This window comes from Neopsephotus bourkii, unplaced genomic scaffold (assembly GCF_033783945.1).
Source record: "Neopsephotus bourkii isolate Nb327-2 ecotype Australia unplaced genomic scaffold, CSIRO-AGI_Nbou_v1 NB_923, whole genome shotgun sequence".
NCBI lineage: Eukaryota > Metazoa > Chordata > Aves > Psittaciformes > Psittacidae > Neopsephotus > Neopsephotus bourkii.
The window spans coordinates 2,176,543-2,196,744 of NW_026901417.1; the positions used below are offsets into that span (position 1 = coordinate 2,176,543).

The following is a 20,202-nucleotide window of genomic DNA, read 5'->3' on the forward strand; positions in this document are numbered from 1 at the left end:
GAGCATTAGACTATTTAGCAGATACCTATTTTTAAAAAGGAAGTACAATATATTACTACTTTTGTTGTCTTAAAGAAATCAACCCCTTCGAGCTGACTCAGCTGTAAAACTGGCAGGCTATATAAAAGCAAGCAAAAATATAGATGATTCAACGTTCTTTCACCCAGAATCTAACCAGAGAAAGGCTGTACCACATAAGCAGCATTAACACATCAACTAATCTGCCTGTATTAGAAATCAAAGGAGGAACTGTTAACTTTGCTGGAAAACTTCTCTTGGAACACAGTCTGAACCATGTACCAAGCAAGCTATAATCCAAGTCATCTCAACCTCCATGGACTAGATTGGCAATAGTTCTGTAACCATACTGGAAGCGGTGAAGAGTGAATGCTTGCTGCTGCTCAGAATTACAGCAACCTACAAACTTAGCAAGTCATTGCATAGTTACAACACTTACTTTGAACCTCATCTCCTTCAAACAGCACTGCGGAAAACCAAGCACTGTATTACAGGCCTCCTCTTTGTGCTTTGCCAGTGTTTCACATGCGCTCACTGTGTATGTTTTCTTAGGTCAGGCCTTAATTAATGTGCTTTGTAACTCCAAAGCTGGAGCAGCTGCTCTGAAACAGAATACAATCTCCTCATCCATAGCAGTTTCCACTGTCACGTGTGGAAATGGCAAGCAACCTTGCACCTGCAGTAAAGGCTCTGCAGTTCCTCCCATTTATTAGAATTACCTTCTCTTGTTGAATTGAGCCAAGTGAAAAGGACACTGTGCCTAAGGGCAGTACAGGGGGTCTTCTCCCATCTTGTGCTGCTGTTCTCCAGTAACTACTAGAGTAGTGCTAGTAGAGACACTGGTAGAGCGTGCTTTTTAGCATTCTCTTCTCTTAAGAACAACTGTGAACTACAGCCAGATACAAACTGGAATTGACTCAAACCCATTTGATTTTCCCTAATCTTTGCATGAACCAGGTGTTAACACCAACGGAGCCTGGGGATTAACTACAGCCAGGCAAGCATTTTAACATTCAAAGCACTATGTACAGCTCTCACAACTTGAGAGAACTAATGAAAGATCCTTCACGTGAGTGTAACAACATGAAATGAGGAATCATGGGTTTTGTTTGGGGAGTTCTGTTTTGGAAGCAATTAAAGGCTCCTGCTGACAAGCAGCAACAATGACAGTTAACAGATAAAAAAGGTTTGTGACGATCTGTAGCACAGATAATGTAATACCTAGTTTAGAATTATCTCCATTAAAGTAGTACCTTTATTCTTCCAGTAAAATGAAGTCACAAAGTTAATTCTAAGTATTAAAGACTCTAGTCTCTAGCAGTGCTTCTTCCTAAGTAATCTGAATTCCCTGAAGTGCTTTGCTCAAACATTGAAAACAGAAATAGTGCTTATTAGCATGACAGCACATATACGGTGATGTGTTACTTCCTCCGTAACGCTTTCTCTGTTCTGGTTGTGCAATACCCTAGAACTACTGCCGGCTTAATTCAGTTACAGCTACCAGGAACAGAAAGCCTTTATTCCAGCCTGAAGGCATACTCATACCTCTGCTCTTGCTGGGAGGTTACCATGGCCTACCAAAAACATATATCCAGACCTGAAAAGGAATAATCATGAACCACTGAAATACATCGATACAGTGCAATTCAGTCCAAACTGGCCTGGTTGGTCTGTCCTGGCTCGCTCATAACTCAGGGTGTTCTCCTGCACAACTGCCTCTGGGAAGACTGAACTCTGCCATTAAGCAGTTTTGCTTCACAATTTATCATTTGAAACTAGGAGGATGGAATTTAGCACATCTTTGTTGCAAATATCAGAATAACAAAATGTGCTGTGTCAAAGTATTTTATTAGTAAAGCAGATTTTTATTAGCATCTTGGCTCACCACATAATTTGAAGGAGAGGGTCTAATAAAGAGCAGTTTGGTTTGCAGATAACCCAGGTTGCAGTTAAAACACAATTCCAGATTGCTTATCCCAATACACATAACCAGCCTGTGATGCACTATACAATCACACACACACACACACACACACACGTGTCTATGTAAGACAGGTAGCACGCTGTCAGCAGTTTTAAAGCTGTCTCTGGCAGCGCAGCACCTTGCAAGAGTGAATAAACATAGCCCTGAGCCTTGGACTGTGACTCTGGAAACAAACCACACCCCAGTCAGGACCTAAAAGTGAGCAGCCAACAAGGCAAACCAGCTGTACTTCCTGGCTGACTGCACGGTGACTGCACCTGTTTGCTCCTATGGCTCAGGAACGGTAAAAGGCACCCGGAGGAATACACCGCACAAACACGCCACTCCGGCAACCAAGCGGACGGATGCCCGCATGTGCTCTGCTCTGGACCGGGACACCGGTCGTGGCCAGCGGCTCCTCAGTGCCACTCAGCTGACTCTCACGCACTCGCTTGCCCACACACCATCGCTGATGTCGGTCGGACCGCGGCCCGCGCAGGCCCCTCGGGCACCGGCCTACGGCTGTCGCGCAGTCCGCCGGGAGGCGGCGGGGAGCCGGGAGCCGCGCCCTCCCCGGCCGGGGGCGGTCATGCCTGCCCGGGGGGCGGCCACCGCGGCCGGGGCCGGGGCGTGGAGCGGGCGGGAGGCGGGCCTGGCACGGCGGGGGGCGGCGGGCGCTGCGCAGAGCGCGGCTCCCCGCTGCGACGGGCGGAAGGCCGGAGGGCGGCAGCGCCATGCCCGGCCCGGCAGCGCCGGGGCCCGGCCCCGACCCGGAGGAGAGCTACGATTTCCTCTTCAAGCTGGTGCTCATCGGGGACGCCAGCGTGGGCAAGACCTGCCTTGTGCAGCGCTTCAAGACCGGGGCCTTCGCCGAGCGCCAGGGCAGCACCATTGGCGTGGACTTCACCATGAAGAGCCTGGAGATCCAGGGCAAACGGGTGAAGGTGAGCGCCAGTCCCGAGGCGGGCAGGGGGTTGCGGCTCGCCTCCCGGCCCGCCGCCGCGGAGCTCCGTGCCGGTGGGGACCCTGGGCCCCGGCCCGCCTTGGGGACGGGCTGCTCGGTCCCGGGGCCGCCTTCCCGAGCTGCTGCTACGGGCGAGGAGGGACCAAGCGCATCCGTAACCGCGTCCTGCTGCGGCGGGGGCAGCGGCGTGGCTGCGGGCCCTCCTCAGCCCCGCTGCGATCCCGCACTGCCTCCGGTGTGCCGTAACGCAGCACCCGTTTCCAGCGAGGCTTGTGGCCATGGTGTGTTTACGAGCCGGGAGGAACCTCCGCTGGATTGTGATGTTTCCAGGAAGGGACGTGGAACTGGCAGGGCGGGAGAAGCTGGGGAAGCGGCTATTAGATGAGGCGTATTTAAAAGTTACCTTAAAGACCTGTTTACAGGGTGTCCCCGAAAGTGTCATTTACATAGTTCTTCTCCAGCCAGAATAAATAACCCTAAATTTGACTAATGCTTTTCTCAGGGTAGAGAAAATCTGCTAATCGTTAGGGTTGGAAAGAGGATAAGGACGCGTGCCCAGTGCACTCAGACCCTCAGCAGCGCAGGCTCCAGAGCAGTGTGCTCCAACAGCCAGGCAAGGCTTAAGGCACCCGCGGTTCGTAAGGGGCGGCAGGGATCAGCCCCCTCCAGAGAGGACTCATACAACTACTCGTCGTTATCCCAGCGGGACTGGAAAGAACTTGAGGCAGTCACTGCCTGGGAAAGATCAGGCGATTGTAAAGCTTTTGGTGGCACAGAAATATGGTAATGGCAGTTGAATTTTGGCCTGCGTTTTCCCAAGTAGGTGTCAAAGTCCTCTGTTATCTTTTTCTTACAGATTAACTTTCGTGAGCAGAATATTAAGCACAGAAAATGGAAGAAATGAAGGCTCACATGTTTTAGGAAAGGAGGGGGATCAGAAGCTCCAGCCTAGCAAGGTGTTGATTTCCTTCGTGGTATTACCACTTCCTCCATGTACAGCTTTGATCGGCCCCCAACAAAACCTGGGGACTTAGTAGTAGTTTAGTGAAAACAAGTAAGAAAATGCAAGCTCTCGAGGCATTCTTTGTGTTGTTCTCTACTTCAGAAAACCCTGGGGCTGCACAGATTGCAGAAGAGTATTTTAAGCATTACTTTAGGCAAATTAATCCGTGTTGCTGATTTACCTTACAGATATTTTTGTTAGCTGTTGAGTCAGGGATGCAGCTAAAACATGAAAACGTTTGCTTGGAGGGTTTTCTTTGGTCTCTTAGAGGTGTGGGTTGTATGTGAAGTTTAAATTCCAGCCAGGCTTTTCTGCTTGGGTTGAGACTTGGAGCAGTGCAGCTACTCTGGGTAGGCTTGTTCAGCATGCTATCAGAAATGGAAAATAAAGAGGCATTTCGTCAGACTTTTGTGAGCTTCCTCATAAAGCAGGTTAATAGTGGTGTACAGAAGAAGTCCCAAGGAACTTCTGATCACCACTTGCTCCACATCCCTAATGATCTGAGCTTCGTTTTCAGTCAGGCTAGGTAGAGTATTACAACCCAACTGCCTGTGAACTGGACATGTACTTAAGAGATGGGAACCTTGTAACATTTGTGTTAGTGTCCCTTTTCATTTAAAACTTCAGATGTTGTCATTATATTTGCATAATGGTGCTGCAACATTTTGGGGCCCAAGGATTTGAAGTCTCAATTCCTTTGATGCCTTTTTGCTGGATAAGAAGAATGTTGGGGTCCTAAAAGTTAAGGTTCTGCAAATAGCTTTCTTTTTTAACTCAAGGCTTTGCTTGCATCTAAAAGCTGTATTCAAGTGTCTCAAACAGTATTTCATACGCTACTGCTTCATCCGCTGCTGAAGTTGACTAAACTTTATCTATAGAGACTTTAAGTGCTTGAGAAAGGAGCTATTGATGGACAGTGCTGGTAACTGAATCTTTCTCTTTGGAAACAAACCAGTGAGGCGCTGGTACCATAACCTCCCCAGTAGATCCTGACTTGCAGAGATTTACCACTTCCAGAGAGTAAGCTTGTCAGTGCCATCCAGTCTTGTTTCTATTCTTCTTCTTTCTCTAAGATCTCCAGTTGGAATCTGAGGTATTGTCCAGTGGGATTATACAAGCCAGTTGCCTCTGGGACTGGCTGTTGTGAGCTGTGGACTGTCGGAGGCATTGGAGCTAACAGGAGCCAGGCAGGGATTTGGCAGATCTAAGACACTGGGTTCTAATGGAACTTCACAGCAAGGCTACCTGTGATGACCACCTTGATTTATATCCCAAGGGCAAATTCTGACCAGCATATATGCAGAATTTCCCCCCTCAGCTTTATGCAGTGTCTGCAGTCTATACTAGTTTTAAAAAAGCTCTAGTGTATGCTGTTCAACAGGTTGGAATTATGGTGTGCTGCTCTATCAAATATGTCCTTCTCAGCTAGCTTAAATCCTTGGGTGCAGGCTCTAGTTCCCAGAAGTTGTGGTTGTTGACTTAATGCATAATGACTAATGTGCTATTGATAAAAGAATTACTTGTTCTATGAGTGATAGAAAGAATCTGGCAGACAGAACAAAAATGTGTTGTAACTGTTATGTCACTGGAAGAAAAGATATTTATAAAATGGTGGAACTAAGATTTTACATAATGCTAGGCAAGAACATTCCTAAGTCCATAGATCGTTGTTAGCAATAACAAAATTCCTTTTCTTTTCCTGAATTACCTCCTGTGAACTGAGAAATTAATGGAATATCTTTAATTTCTACTTTATACTGTCATTTTATAGTGGTTTTACATATACTGAGTACTTTTATCTTTATGCCAGTTTTTTCTCTGTCTTACTATGTCTTTCAGAAAGCAGCAGAAGGGAAGAACAGTTGAAAACAAGCACATTCCTTTTATAACAAATACTTCTTTATGTATCATTGCAGTTTTTAACTTACAGGCTTTTCAGCCCATATGATAGCAAGATTCTTGGCTTTTATTCAGGCCTCGTGGCTTTAACTATATTCCTTTCAGACTAGCCCAAAACATAATGTGTCATTATCTGGCCAAATTGCAGGTAATATAACCCCATGATTTGTTAACTGTCATGTCTCCTGACTGTTGCATTTAATAATGTTCTAAACAAATACAAGTGAAGCTGTTGGTTATTCCATGAAAGCAGTATTCTTTGAGATCCAGAGGAAAGCGTAGCTCTCTTCTCTGTCAACTACTTTGACACTCATAATGCTAGAGCAAACAGGAATGCTGCATTCCCAGCAAAGAGGGGATTCCTCGTTCTTGGACAATTTTGTAAGGAAACAGTTGAGTGGAGCAGTTTGTCCTAACTATCCTGTGTATATCACTTTAAATTGAAATGTGTTGCCATAAAGGTGTTAGGTTTGTTGCTTTTGGCAAAAACTATATATATGGCTTCAGTTACAAGATAGTTTCAGTAAGTCTTTTTATAGGAGCAAGTATTGTGATTTGCCAGGGTACAGAAATGTGTATTGTTGTTTGCCATCCTGGTGACAGGATTTAGACACATTTGGTCAGTTGGTTAAGAATCATTTAGCATGGTCTCTGCATACTCCATTTCACTGCTGGGAAATGTTATGGAAGTTGCTGTATTTTGAAGAATTCCTAGCACAGAAGTGACATTTCTGTCTTTGTAAAGTATCAGCTATAGGATGTACTTAGTTGTTATTAATGCTGCTTCACAAATAAAAGTACAACTGAACTCCCTTGATACTTCAGAAGAATCAGAAAAGTACTTAAATTACATAGGAAGTAAGGGAGAGAGAAATCATTTAACATGTCTTGAGGCCATTTGTTAAGCATTAACCTTTGATAAACAACATGTTTATCAATGCAAGAAGAATCCATGTCAAACCATTTGATAATACTTGTTTACTGTGCTCTTTGGCCAGCCTGCCACTAGCCATTTTCAATGCTTTGTCTATTTCTGTAATTGAAACTGTTTTCTTTAAGCCACTGTGAAAAGCCTGGCTCAGTCTTCTTGATTAAGTTCCTCACAGGTACTCAGCATCCCATGCTGAATAAGCCTGTTTCCCTCAGGCTCTTCTCATGGGGTGTGTACTCTGGTTACCTGACCATCTTGATGGTGCTCCACTGAGCTTGCTTCAGTTCTGCAACGTCTTTCTTGTAGCTGGGGAGGGAGCAAAATTGGACACTGTCTTTTAGCCAGAACCTCGTAAGTGCTGAATAAAGGGGAATAATCACCTCCCTCGATCTGCTAGCTTCAGTCCTGTCAGTACAGCTCAGCATGCTGCCAGGGCACACTGCTGGCTTCTCTTCAGCTTGCTGTCCACAGAGACCCCCAGGGCTTTTTCAGCACAGCTGCTTCCCAGCCCCACAGACCCTAGCCTGCATCCTTGCAAGGGGTGAATGACATGTACTCCTTCCCAACAGGAAAAGATGAAAAGGCACATGTGAAAAGATGTTCCAGACTTTGTCTGATGTACTTACAGAAAGCTCCAATTCTATGGTGATTAAATGGAGTCATGAAAAGTCTTACAGGAGTTAATAGCTGGTTTAGGATTTTGCTCTGTAGTGCCAGTCAGCGCTAAGGGCTATGCTGTCCAAAAAATGCAAAGATAAAATCGGATCAAACTAACCAGCTTTAGTAAGTAAATGGGCATTCAAGAGTGAAACAATTAGCACAAGAAAGGTGGCTCCTTGTCTTTGTTCACTTAGGGTATTCTGTCATATTCCTTCTGAACAATGGCTGTTTATTCTCTGTTCTTTATTCTGTCCTCATTTGTTACTAGAGGAGTGCCCCCATCTCTTTATTTCATAGGTGGTTTTTCTTAGTACCTTCAGATAAGGCTTAGACAATTCTCCAGCAATCCCAACATCTGTCTTTCTTACACCAAAATTGTTGCTAAAGTAATCACAAACTCAGGATTGGCTTCAGAAGGTTACTGAGTGACAGACATTGCTTTCATCACATCGTTTACAAAGCCAGAGCACTTAAACAAAGGAAATAAATTAAGAACTTCATGTCATATACTGCATGATGATATACAATGTGGATGAAACACAACATGGAAGAATCCTATCTCTTGTTGTAATCTGTGGCTAGTACAGTTCATTTGGGATTTTGAATTTAACGTCTAACTTACATTGAGGGGCTTTTAAATGAGAAATACTAAGACTAAATTGTTTTCCAAAGAATTTACAATTGTTATTTCTTGTCCAACAAATTACACCGCGTAAGTTCAACACAGAGACTGTATACATTTTTTTTTAGGTAATCTGGTTCCTAAGACTTGCATACTCTGTGTGTTTCTGTTCTTAATGATATAAAATAAGGCAGTTATTAAAACTTCAACCACCACGACAGGACAAGCTTCTAAGCTTTCAAATTGTAAGGAATGAGCTGTTACTAGCCCCCCAAAAAGTACAAGTGTTAGTTTCAGTACAGGGAGATGGCAAGGATGTACAGCTGGGATGGCAAGTCCTTGATGACAGTGTTGTCTTAGTTTGGCTTAAGCAAGGCATTAAACCATGCCTATATTTGACTGACTTCCCCAGAAACAAAGAGCGAGCCCTTGCCTGGCTCCTTCTGCCAGCAGAAGTGGTGGGAACAGTGACAAGCAGGTGTGTCAGTTGATACAGAATCATAGAATAGTTAGGTGTGGAAAGGACCTAAAGATCATCCAGTTCCAACCCCCCTGCCATGGGCAGGGACACCTCACACTAAACTGTATCACTCAAGGCTCTGTCCATCCTGGTCTTGAACACTGCCAGGGATGGAGCATTCACAGTTTCCTTGGGCAACCCATTCCAGCACCTCATCACCCTTACAGTAAAGAACTTCTTCCTTATGTCCAGTCTAAACTTCCCCTGTTTCAGTTTTAACCCATTACCCCTTGTCCTATCTCTACAGTCCCTAATGAAGAGTCCCTCCCCAGCATCCCTATAGCCCCCCTTCAGATACTGGGAGGCTGCTATGAGGTCTCCACGCAGCCTTCTCTTCTCCAGGCTGAACAGCCCCAACTTTCTCAGCCTATCTTCATACAGAGGTGCTCCAGTCCCCTGATCATCCTCATGGCCTCCTCTGGACTTGTTCCAACAGTTCCATGTCCTTTTTACATTGAGGACACCAGAACTGCACACAATACTCCAAGTGAGGTCTCACGAGAGCAGAGTAGAGGGGCAGGATCACCTCCTTTGACCTGCTGGTCACGCTCCTTTTGATGCAGCCCAGGATACGGTTGCTTTCTGGGCTGCAAGTGCACACTGAAGCCGGCTCATGTTCATTTTCTCATCAACCAGCACCCCCAAGTCCTTCTCCTTGGGCTGCTCTGAATCTCTTCTCTGCCCAGCCTGTAGCTGTGCCTGGGATTGCTCTGACCCAGGTGTAGGACCTTGCACTTGCCATGGTTAAACTTCATGAGGTTGGCATCAGCCCACCTCACAAGCGTGTAAGGGTCCCTCTGGATGGCATTCCTTCCCTCCAGTGGATCAACTGAACCACACAGCTTGGTGTCATCGGCAAACTTGCTGAGGGCGCACTCAATCCCACTGTCCATGGCAGCGACAAAGATGTTAAACAAGACCGGTCCCAACACTGATCCCTGAGGGACACCACTCGTTACTGGTCTCCAGCTGGACACTGAGCCATTGACCACAACTCTTTGTGTGAGGCCATCCAGCCAGTTCTTTATCCACCGAGGGGTCCATTCATCAAATTGACGTCTCTCCAATTTAGAGATAAGGATGTTGTGTGGGACAGTGTCGAACGCTTTGCACAAGTCCAGGTAGATGACATCAACTGCTCTGCCCCTGTCCATCAGTTCTGTAGCCCCATCATAGAAGGCCACCAAATTGGTCGGGCAGGATTTCCCCTTAGTGAAGCCATGCTGGCTGTCACCAAGCACCTTGTTGTTTTTCATGCCCCTTAGCATGCCTTCCAGGAGAATCTGCTCCACGATTTTGCCAGGCACAGAGGTGAGACTAAGTGGTCTGTAATTCCCCAGGTCATCCATTTTCCCCTTCTTGAAAATGGGGGTTATATTTCCCTTTTTCCAGTCATCTGGAACTTCACCTGACTGCCATGATTTTTTCAAATATGATGGCCAGCGGCTTAGCAACTTCATTCGCCAACTCCTTCAGGACCTGCGGATGGATTTCATCAGGACCCATGGACTTGTGCATGTTCAGGTTCGTAAGATGGTCTCGCACCACATCCTTTCCTACAGTGGACACAAGGTCTTCATTCATATGTACGTTTGCAAAGAAAATGTCTTACAGGTCTAATACATAGAGTAGTCTTAGCAATGACAGCAAAACCACAACATACTGAAGATCATGTCAAAAGTTAAATGATTCAAAAGAGGAGTGAGGAACTTCAGATGCCTGAGAAAAAGAACTTACCTGAAGGATGAGGGCTTGAGGAAGACTGCTGTTGGAGCTCCTGAGAAGGTCAAACCTGGAGTCTGTGGGGTTCCCAGTAGCTCAGAGAGCTTCAGCAACTTTGTACATGCAGTCCTGTGGACAGACATGCTTGAGTCTGTCCACACTTGACAGATGCTTGAGTAAATGCTTGAGTAAAAAATGGGGGGCAGGTGCTGTGAGATCTTGTTGGTGACATTTTGAGGTTGTTCTGTCGCCACTGAAAGGCTGTGGAAACTGTGGAGGATCTCAGAAAGGGAAATACCATACTCATCTTCAGAAAGGGCAAGAAACCCTGGGAACTACAGGCTAATCAGAGTTATGTTGCTCCCTGTGAAAATCGTAGACTCAGGAAGATTTAAGCTTTGAAACCACTCGAGGCAAGCAGTTGCCTTTGTCTGCTCGCAAAATCTGTCCCAACCTCAATGATTCTGAGATTCTATGGAATATACTTCTATAGAGGTTTCAAAATGCAGTGTACAGCCCAAGCCTGGCCTGCTCAGTCACTGTGCAAGTAAATCACTTTTATTTACACCATGTGAAAAGTGTAAGCTGTGACAATTTTTTCTTTTTTTAATTTAAAATGTTTATGATCCTTCTGTCTGCGAAGAATCTCTCAGACCTCTCCCAAGTGTTGGATAATCATCATTAGCCTTATTTTGCACTTGACCTAATCAAGGATTGAGATTTAAAACTACGTAATGAACACAAAGGTCTGGTGGGAGGCTTGAGCACAGAGAACATCATACATAAACCTGCCATGAACTTCCTTGTCCCTGGTATTAGTGTGTTGACTGTTCTAAGCCATTATCTGCCCTGTTAATAATCACTGCTTTGTGGTTTTCGGTTTTCTGAGGCCATTACAGTCCCTTCCCCTCCTCTGAGGAAACTCTTATTAGGACTGAGAAGTACTTTCTCATTGGGTTGATTCCTTTTAAGCTGTATATATGCAGTTTGGGATCTAAATGCCTTACCATTGGTTAGCTTAGCACAGGAAACTGATTTGATCAGTACAGCCTTTTCCAAAGTAAAAGCTGCTGCTCAAACATGCAGCAGTCAGAAGATAAAAATACTAATGTGCAAAAGAAAGAAATGGAAAAATTATTCCATATTATGGAGTACAAAATATCACTGCCACATTGTGTGAAGTAATCAGCTGTTTAAGATGACAAGGTTCAGAGAGAAGAGAAAAACTAAGTAACAGGTCCACAATATGGGAAGATTGGAAACCCCAGGAGTATTTGCTCTGTCCTGCCTCAATTAAGAGGAGGTGCAGAATATAAAGAATGGCACAAAAAGGCAAGCAGTCACTTGTCATTTGGGGATAGAGAAGTGAAAGTGCAACAGAGGGACAGAAGATATAAGATTTCTAAAAGGAGATTCTTTGGTTTAATTGCCATTATACTGAAGACAAGAGCTTTGAAAGATTCAAAAAGGATTAGAGACTTATATGGAGGATGAGAACATCCACAGTTACTTTAGATTAGAAGCTCCTGGAATATGAACTGTCATGTTCCAGGACATTACACAACCTGTAAAACAAGAGGACTTAGAAAGACATTTTCCCTGTAAGCAGGATATTGTATTTGTCCACTGAGTTATTTGGCTGCTTCTTCTGGAACAGCTAGTACTGGGAACTCAAACCCTGGTACTAACCTCATAGTTTTTATGCTGCTGGATTTAGGCAAAAGTATGCAAGACAAGCATTTCTTCTCCCTGCCCAGATGTAATGTCTGTTTTACCACCTAAAAAAGGACAGCTGCCTAGCCTGACTACATCTTTGTCTGATTGTATTGAAACCAGGAATTGCCGGTATTTCTTTTATATGTTTTATGTATTCTATATATATGCTTTCAATTATCTCATATCTACTTACCAAACAGCATCAGGGCTCTTGGGTGATACCACCACATCCTGCTCCAGTTGTTACAGCCCCAGTAGCAGAACTGGCAAGCCTGTATCAGTACCACAGACACGATGCTAGTGAAAAACCTTCTGTAGTTTCAGTGACACACCTGATGAGGAACTGGGATGGCTTGGCTATGGGCTCATGTCTTGTTTTGATAACTCTGCTAGAGAAGGTTATAGAGGGGTAGGCTGGACACACAAGTGATAGTTTCCATAATCTGCCACAGAAGGATGCATCAGAGCTCACCTGCAGGATCCCAGAGTGTCTCAATTGATCCAAACTCTGAGCAGCCGAGTGCAAAAACACTCTCTGGTATATATTATTGTCCTTGAATCATGAACAAAGGAGTAGAAGGATGTGATGCCAGAATATATTACATATAAGGGAGCTTTATAACAAGGTTATTGAATCAAATCCTATCTTTTGCTGTGGAAAGCTTGCTGGCCCGCATCTCACTGTGTGCTTCACTTTATTCAGTTGCAGATCTGGGACACAGCTGGCCAGGAGAGATTCCGCACCATCACACAGAGTTACTACCGCAGCGCCAATGGAGCAATCCTGGCCTATGACATCAGCAAGAGAGGTTCCTTCCTGTCCATTCCTCGCTGGATCGAGGATGTGAGGAAGTATGCTGGTTCCAACATAGTACAGCTGCTGATCGGTGAGTGAAAAGTATTAGTACCAAGTGCTACAGGTTACCATGCAATGTTTCAATACCTGTTTAAGATGGTTAGAAGTTTTATTTTTGGATTAAGATGTATGTAATAGATCCCATTGGAAATTTTTCCTGGGTTTTTTCATTAGAAAGTTCTGATTCATCAAACCAGAAATGTTTTCCTTCTATTAACTTCTGTTAAGAAGTAGGCAGCTCTCTATCAGAAGCCAGCTTTGAACCCTGTGCTTCTCACTTAATGGCAAACTGGGCATGCAAGATTTGCAGGTTCTGAGGCACAGCTGCTGGGAGCTATCCTCATGGTAAGGATCATGAGGTTTCCAGGGACCAGAGAAGCTCCATCATAGCAAGCCAAAGTGTTTTGGCAAATTGGAGCACCCACCAACTTCAGCAAATGGGAAATTTCGGAAGGACTCTGGGGCAATCAGGGTTTGTCAGTACTTTGCTTCCCAGACCTAATGTTTCTGACTCAGATGCAACTCTTGTGGCCTGGAAATCTGCTAATACAACATCAGCACTATCCCAGATTTCCCTAGGTACCAGCAGGCTGCTGCTGTTTTCACAAAATGCTTTTAACTTCCATTTCTAGTTCATTTTTCTTCTCTTAAGAGGTACAGCCACCACTCTTCAGCTGCTGACTTTTTCTGTTCTCTGTCCGAGCCCTACAGGAGGGGGGCTGAGGAGGTTATCCAGCCCAGCTCCTGCTGACAGCAGGGCTGATATCAGGTTGGAGAGGGCATGTTCATTCAAACTTTGAAAATCTCCAAGCATGGCAATTCTGCAGCTCTGGAAACCTGAGAACCTCCTGCTAAATACTGACTCTGACAGAAACATTGTAAGTGACTCTGTTGTTTCTTCCAGGAAACAAGTCTGACCTAAGTGACCTTCGAGAGGTTCAGCTGGAGGAAGCTCAGAGTCTGGCTGAACACTATGATAACATCATCTGTGCCATAGAGACCTCTGCGAAAGACTCCAGCAATGTGGAGGAGGCTTTTGTGAAGATGGCTACAGAGCTCATGATGAGGCATGGAGGCCCTATGTTCAGTGAGAAGAATACTGATAGCATCAAGCTTGACAGCAAAGACGTTGCAGAAGGCTGGGGGTGTGGTTGCTGATACGAGCCAGGTGATGTCCCTAACTTTACTGGAATTTAGATGGTGCTTCACCCTAATGCTGAGTAGCATGGTAGCCATATCCTCCTCCTCCTGTGAAACCAGCAGTTTTGTAGAAGTTAGACACAATCCTGTTTGCTTTGGTTTCTTAGTTTTAAAAGGCAACTCTTGAGAGGTAGTCCTAAAAGTCAAACCCTCTGAAAAACGTTACATCTCCACCATCTCCTTTTCTGTAACCTTCACCTGAGTTACAAAAGTGGAAGAAACAACTTGGAACTGGTGATGCGGGGTAGGGAGGCAGATGGTTGGGGAAGAGGCTGACGCAAAACCAGAGTTCTGAAGCATTTAGCACAGAACTGTTGGCAAAGGAGGTCAGTTTTGGAATAGGCAATCTTTAACAGTGACTGTAAATCCTCAGCACTCCACCAATGACCAGAAAGTGCCAGTGTCTTTGATAAAGGTATTTCAAGTGCTAGAATCCCCAGCATTTTGATTAGAGGACCAGAAAGCAGTCACCATGCCCTAGGGCATGTGAATTGCTGATTCACATTGGGATAGGCCCAGGTGGGGAAGTCTTTTCTCAGGTTTTGTTAGAATTTTAAGTTACCAAGTTAAGAAAAAGCAAGATCAGCCTGAGCAGTATCACAGAACTTGTGGTCAAACAGGATTGAACCAGTGTAGTTATTTTAAATACAGCCTTGAGAAGAGGGTAGATGCATTTCATTTGTTCTTGTTTGCACAGTGATAGCTCCCTTTTCCAAGTGGGTATCATTGAGTTTTTTCCCTCAGGTTTCTTAATTTCATTCCACAACTCAAGACCTGCGCCACTGGAAAGAGGAACTGGAGAAACCTTGAACTGACTGGTAGCCATGATCTCCTGCCATGTGCCTAATGGTCATTAACAGGGTTCATTCTGGTCATATATTTGACATAATTTTACCAGAGTGTTTATTGCTTAAGTGGTAGAGGTGGATTTGATTTTTGCTTTGGATTTGGGTTTTGCTTTTCGGGTGTTTTTAAACCATCTCTTTAAAAACAATCTTGGCAAATAATGAGAAAGAAAACCTCTGAAGAGCTGAAAACTGCATGCATTGCAACTTCTTGGGTTTAAGAAACCAGCACCTTTTGAAGTAATTCCCTCCCAGCTTTGCACTCAGCTGCTTCCCTCTCCCTATCAGAAATTACCAATTGCTTTTCATTCCTTGAAAACACTCATCAGGAAGAATCTTTCACTGTTGATCAAAGGTCTACACTGTTAAGTTAAATAGATTTAGTAATACAACTCCATATAGTTGTCTTTCAGGATTCAGCTCTGTATTACACGTTGTAGGTGCAGGTGAAGTACTGATGGCAGCAGTCCTCTCTGGACTTACACCCTCCAGCACCTTACAAAAATGGACTTGCAAGAGAGCAGAAGCAGGATTATTTTAACTCTGTGGTTAAAGCAAAGGCGTTCAGAGTGACAAGTGATTTTTGCAGTCCTGATGCTTTAAAGGAGCTCGTTTTCAGAAAGCACACACGTACAGTGAAGTCACGTCCTGTCTGAAAGTCTTGATCAAAGCAGACCTGGATTGGTTTGCTACTAGAGCTACACTAGTTTTTAGCCATTTAACATATCCAGTATCATGAAAATCAGGAAGTTTTAAGAAAGGGCTAATGGATCAACAGGCTAATTTCAATACTGTTCATCCTGCAACAGAAAATACGAAACCATTCTTTGGTCTTTTTGGGTTTTTAAACTCTGAGGTAGCCAATTGAGGCATAACGTATGCTTTATAGCCTTCTTGCTTCTAATCTAAAGCATTAGTTTTCAAGTTTTATAGTTGTGAGATTGAAAGGGCCTTAAATTTTTCAATTAGTATAGTTTTTACAATTGTAATGTTTTATACAGAAGGGCAGGTTGAGCTGCAGTACTTAGGAGTATTTTTGATAGTTTTCCAGGACATTCCAAGCTCTCCTATATCCAAAGACCACAGGCAGGAAGTGTTCAGCAGTAGCTAGACACTGAAAATGGGGATTACCCATACTCTGGATTTGTTAGTCATTAGCAAACCCTGTATTCTGCTCCTGAAGTCAGTCCAAGCTAAAACTCAGTCCTGATGAATGCTTTTCTTCCTGGTTAGTTGGTCCTGAAAATCCAGAATACTAGTAAGCATTTGACTTTATCATGCCATATTCTAGTTTACATCTGTACGTAACAGTCCTGGAGGTCAACATGCTTGAACATAGACCCTCAGATAAGCTCAGCCTCCCACTATTTGCAGGATTAGTGCCAAATTATTTAAGCCATGCTGATAAAGATTTGCATGCATTGAAGAACGGTACTGCTACTACTCAGATTGAAATCAGTAGTTTACATAGTAACTCATTTTACAACTGGAACAAGATACAAAATGAACATAAATCCTACTTGCAGTGCAGTCAGTGAATGATTGTGCTTTTATAGTAGATGGAGAACTGAGGAACTGTTGATCCATTTCCTTAGTTTTCAGGTTTGTTTAGTAGACAAGTAGAATTAGAACAAGCGCTGTAATTGTCCTTACCATTTGCCCCCATGTATTCCTTAAGCTAGTCTTGAAGGCTGAGACGCTGTCTACATATTAGTCTATTCCAGTCAGAAAACATAAGATAGAGCATCAGTGATTTGTTTGCTGTATTTCTGAGTGAATGCACCAATACAGATCAGGTTTCATTTTGTTGTAGAAAACAACGACTATGGCTTTAAGTCAGCTTTGTCTTCTAACTCTTGGCTCTTCTGTGTTGTGACAAGTGCAATACAAGTTTGCATGCCCTACCTAATGGAACACAAGGGAACAAAGAAATAGCCTGAAGACTTGGTTTATTTTTTCAGGTTAGCAGCAGTTATGAATGACAGTGCTTTGGCTTTCAGTAGTAAAAGGCTTATTTCAATTACCAAAGCCTTACAATACTCACTAGGCTGATAGCTTCTTGGCCAGAAATAAATTAGTAAATGTAACTTGGAGCTTTTCACTCTCCTTCTGAAGACTTCTATTAAATGTGTAATTCAAGTGTTAGGAAGATAGTCCTGTTGGTTTAATTCCATTAATCCTCTTGAAACCAAAAGCATACCTGGGTGAGGAGAGAGGGTAGCAATAAACCTGGGATTTAGGGGTAAAAACCTCTGTTTGAAACCTTAGGGTACAAGTGCACACTGCCGTACAGCGAGTGAATAATTCAGTAGTGCATGAGCAGAGTTCACAGCATCAACATTTGCCAAGAAACCTGGTTAGTGGCAGTTGAACATTAACAAGACTAGGTTGCAGTAATTGCTTTTAAGCAGATCTCCTTGGCTGACCATGTATTTGAATTAGTATTTATCATTTATTTTTGGCAATGCCCAAAGTGTGCAAAATATTACAAAGACACAGAAGGGGACGTTAATCCCTGCCTTGTAACTCTTAGGAGTGGAATGCAGAGGCAAATATTGAACTGAAATAATCAGCAGAATGTGGTTCCCAGGAGCATTCTGCATTGTTATCCTCTGGACTGATTTTGATTTAAACTCATTTTATCTGCAGTTACTCATCCAGTCCATCACCAAGGATGGAACTTGCACACATATTTAGAGTTATGTGAATATAACACCAAAGAAACCTCAGCCCAGAAACCTGCTAACATTTACTTTGCAAAACAAGATGAACAGAACCTAGGTCCTAATGATTTTGTTACTTTCTCAGCAGTGGAAAGCAGGTCCCTTTTACAGGGGGTAGAATTACAAAACTAAATTAAGCCCAGATAATGCCCATAGATTTCTAAGAACTTAATGAAGATGAGAGCTCTTGCTCAGTCTTTTCTTTGCCTTTAAAGATCATATTTATTTGAAGAATAGAGCTGACCATTACATGCACTATACCTGTGTTGCTGCAGTAGTACTTGACAGTATGCATACACACGCAGTAACACCCTTAAATAACATTAAAGCCTTTCTGTCATCTGCCCCAGTATACCCTGTCCCATTAAGATTTACACCTGTGTTATTGAATTGGAGAGCCCCAGCCAGTTGACCATTTGAATGTCTTTTGCCATCTCATGCCAATCCTGAGGGATCTGGGAGGTAGCATTATTAGTTTCTCTTCATGGGATTGTTTTACTCAAATAATGAAAGTCTCTTTAAATCAATATTAATTTGTGTGTTACTTCATTGATAGAAATGGTTTTATCTTTACCTGTCCTGCTTCCAAAACATTTATATGTTAACAGAGCACTGAATTTTACCCTCTTGCATTATTTTGGGTAAACAGTGTACTGGAGGAAAATGAAGTGAGAACAGTAACTGCTTTGTGAAACTGAAAAATAAAGTTACTCTCTTTTGGTATCTTCCAGCCTTGGAGGGTGCTCAGTTTAACCCCTGTCCTTCATTTTCTGTGGAGACTTCCCAGAAGCGAACCAGGTTACAGGTAGAGTGTGCAACCAGTGAACAGGGAAAATCCAAAGAAATAGGAGCTCTTTTGTGGAGAGGTAGTTCCCAAGTGACTCACTTCATGCCAGCAGCTGATGATGACCACGTAGCTGTATTCCTGCCCTTGTGCTACAAGAAGTGTTGAAGAGCAACAGATCCAAGGGCATGCATGTATAGTTCTTGGTAAAACTGAAAGGAACTGAAGCCCAAGTTTAGGGTAATTAAGTGGTAAGGATGATCAATCTTTCTCAAATGATACTAAAATGTTTATCAACTAAAAGGCATTCTAGATTTACAAACTGGGCCATAAAAGATGTCACATTGTTACTGTAGATCAATGGTTACAGTTGTTTGAAGTATAGTGACTTCAGAGTCACAAAGCAGAGTCCATTCTAATCAGGCTGTTCTCAGATCTGGTGGCTCTTTTCCATGCTGTGAGTAAATACTGCCTCCGTTTTATTTTTGTAGTATTTTTTGGTGCTGAAGATTCCACTGAGATTTGAGTTGAGAACCAGCCTTCTGGGTATCTTAGTTTTTACTGGCCAGGTAACGTTAGATTTGTTTTAATCCTATTGAATTAGGTTATAGAGCTATTCAAAGCAGCAAAAAAATCTCAGATGGAAGCATTTAATTGCAATCTCCACTGCTTACTTTAGGAAAAAGCTCACAACTATTCCATGAGGAGATGTTGTAATTTCCAGAACAAGTTTAGCCCTTGGCATCTTTATCATTTCATTGTAGTTTACTTGGAAAAGAGCAAAGTAAACAAACCAACCCAAGTGTGTATTTGCTGTCCATAGAATTGGTGCCAGAGGTTAGACACAAATAGCCAGCGCACTCACCTGACCTTAGATACCATTTTTTTAATGTGACTGGAAAACATTCACTTTAAAAAGAATGCTTCGAAGCACAAAAGGGTTGCCATTTTTTCTTCCCTTTTTTAACAAGGGTTTCTATTACTTGAATACTGATACAGGCAGTTACCCGTAGTACATAAGTAACTTTAGGTGTCACTGAAGATAGATTATGTCAACAATAGTCTTGGTTTTCCATACGAGTCAGCAGGCAGCAGAAAACAGAGTAACTTCACAAGAATGAGTAAAGAGAAGCCTGAGTAAGAGTCTGGGTGTAATCAATGCTTGCTTACACTTTCCTTCCCAGAGGTAAAATCATGCACTACAGAAGTAGTTTTTGGTGCTTTCCTGTTCACTTCTTGTACAACAGAAAACTGCTGTCTATACTGATGATGAGTGGACTGCTAAACTTAGTGAACTGGATGGCAACAGCACAGTTTAACATTTGGACAGCTGTGAAGTTGGCATAAAGCTGTATTTAGAACATATTCCCTCATTATGAGGTTAAAAGTATGTCTCTCTCCCCCAGGAAACCATTTGAAAAATCCAATGGCACTTGATTTTTTTAGACTTCAATTAAGGTACTGGCAATTTGATTATGCAACTGGACTGCTGCCACTGATTTATACCTTTCTTTCAACTTCAGATTTAACAGAAAATTAACATTCATGATTATATATGAGTATTAACATTCCTATCACAAAGCACTGAAGATCCACCAGATACTGTAACTGGCAAGTTCTTGCATGTTATCAACCTCCTGCTCCTGGGAAAGCTATTTAATCCCTCTAGTGTCTTCTCTGAAATCGATCAAGTCCGAGTAGGCAGTGTGGGTCAAGGGAAGATATGGCAGGTATTAGGTATATATTAGATAAATACACAAAGGTGCTTCTGTTTAA

General features: G+C 43.2%; 1 protein-coding gene across 1 annotated transcript; it reads left to right on the forward strand.

Annotated features, from left to right (window-relative positions):
* The first annotated feature begins 2,646 nt into the window (after positions 1 to 2,646).
* RAB43 (RAB43, member RAS oncogene family) lies at positions 2,647 to 19,228 on the forward strand. The gene is made up of 3 exons (XM_061357858.1): positions 2,647 to 2,925; positions 12,722 to 12,905; positions 13,779 to 19,228. The coding sequence occupies exons 1-3, from the start codon at positions 2,716 to 2,718 to the stop codon at positions 14,030 to 14,032; spliced, it is 648 nt and encodes a 215-aa protein (XP_061213842.1). The 5' UTR covers positions 2,647 to 2,715; the 3' UTR covers positions 14,033 to 19,228.
* The last annotated feature ends 974 nt before the right edge of the window (positions 19,229 to 20,202 follow it).

Excerpts from the sequence above, each read along its gene's own strand:
- RAB43 (XM_061357858.1), top strand. The coding sequence starts at position 2,716 with ATGCCCGGCCCGGCAGCGCCGGGGCCCGGCCCCGACCCGGAGGAGAGC. Across the intron at positions 2,926-12,721 it reads TCCAGGGCAAACGGGTGAAG|TTGCAGATCTGGGACACAGC; the intron begins GTGAGCGCCAGT and ends CACTTTATTCAG. Across the intron at positions 12,906-13,778 it reads CATAGTACAGCTGCTGATCG|GAAACAAGTCTGACCTAAGT; the intron begins GTGAGTGAAAAG and ends TGTTTCTTCCAG.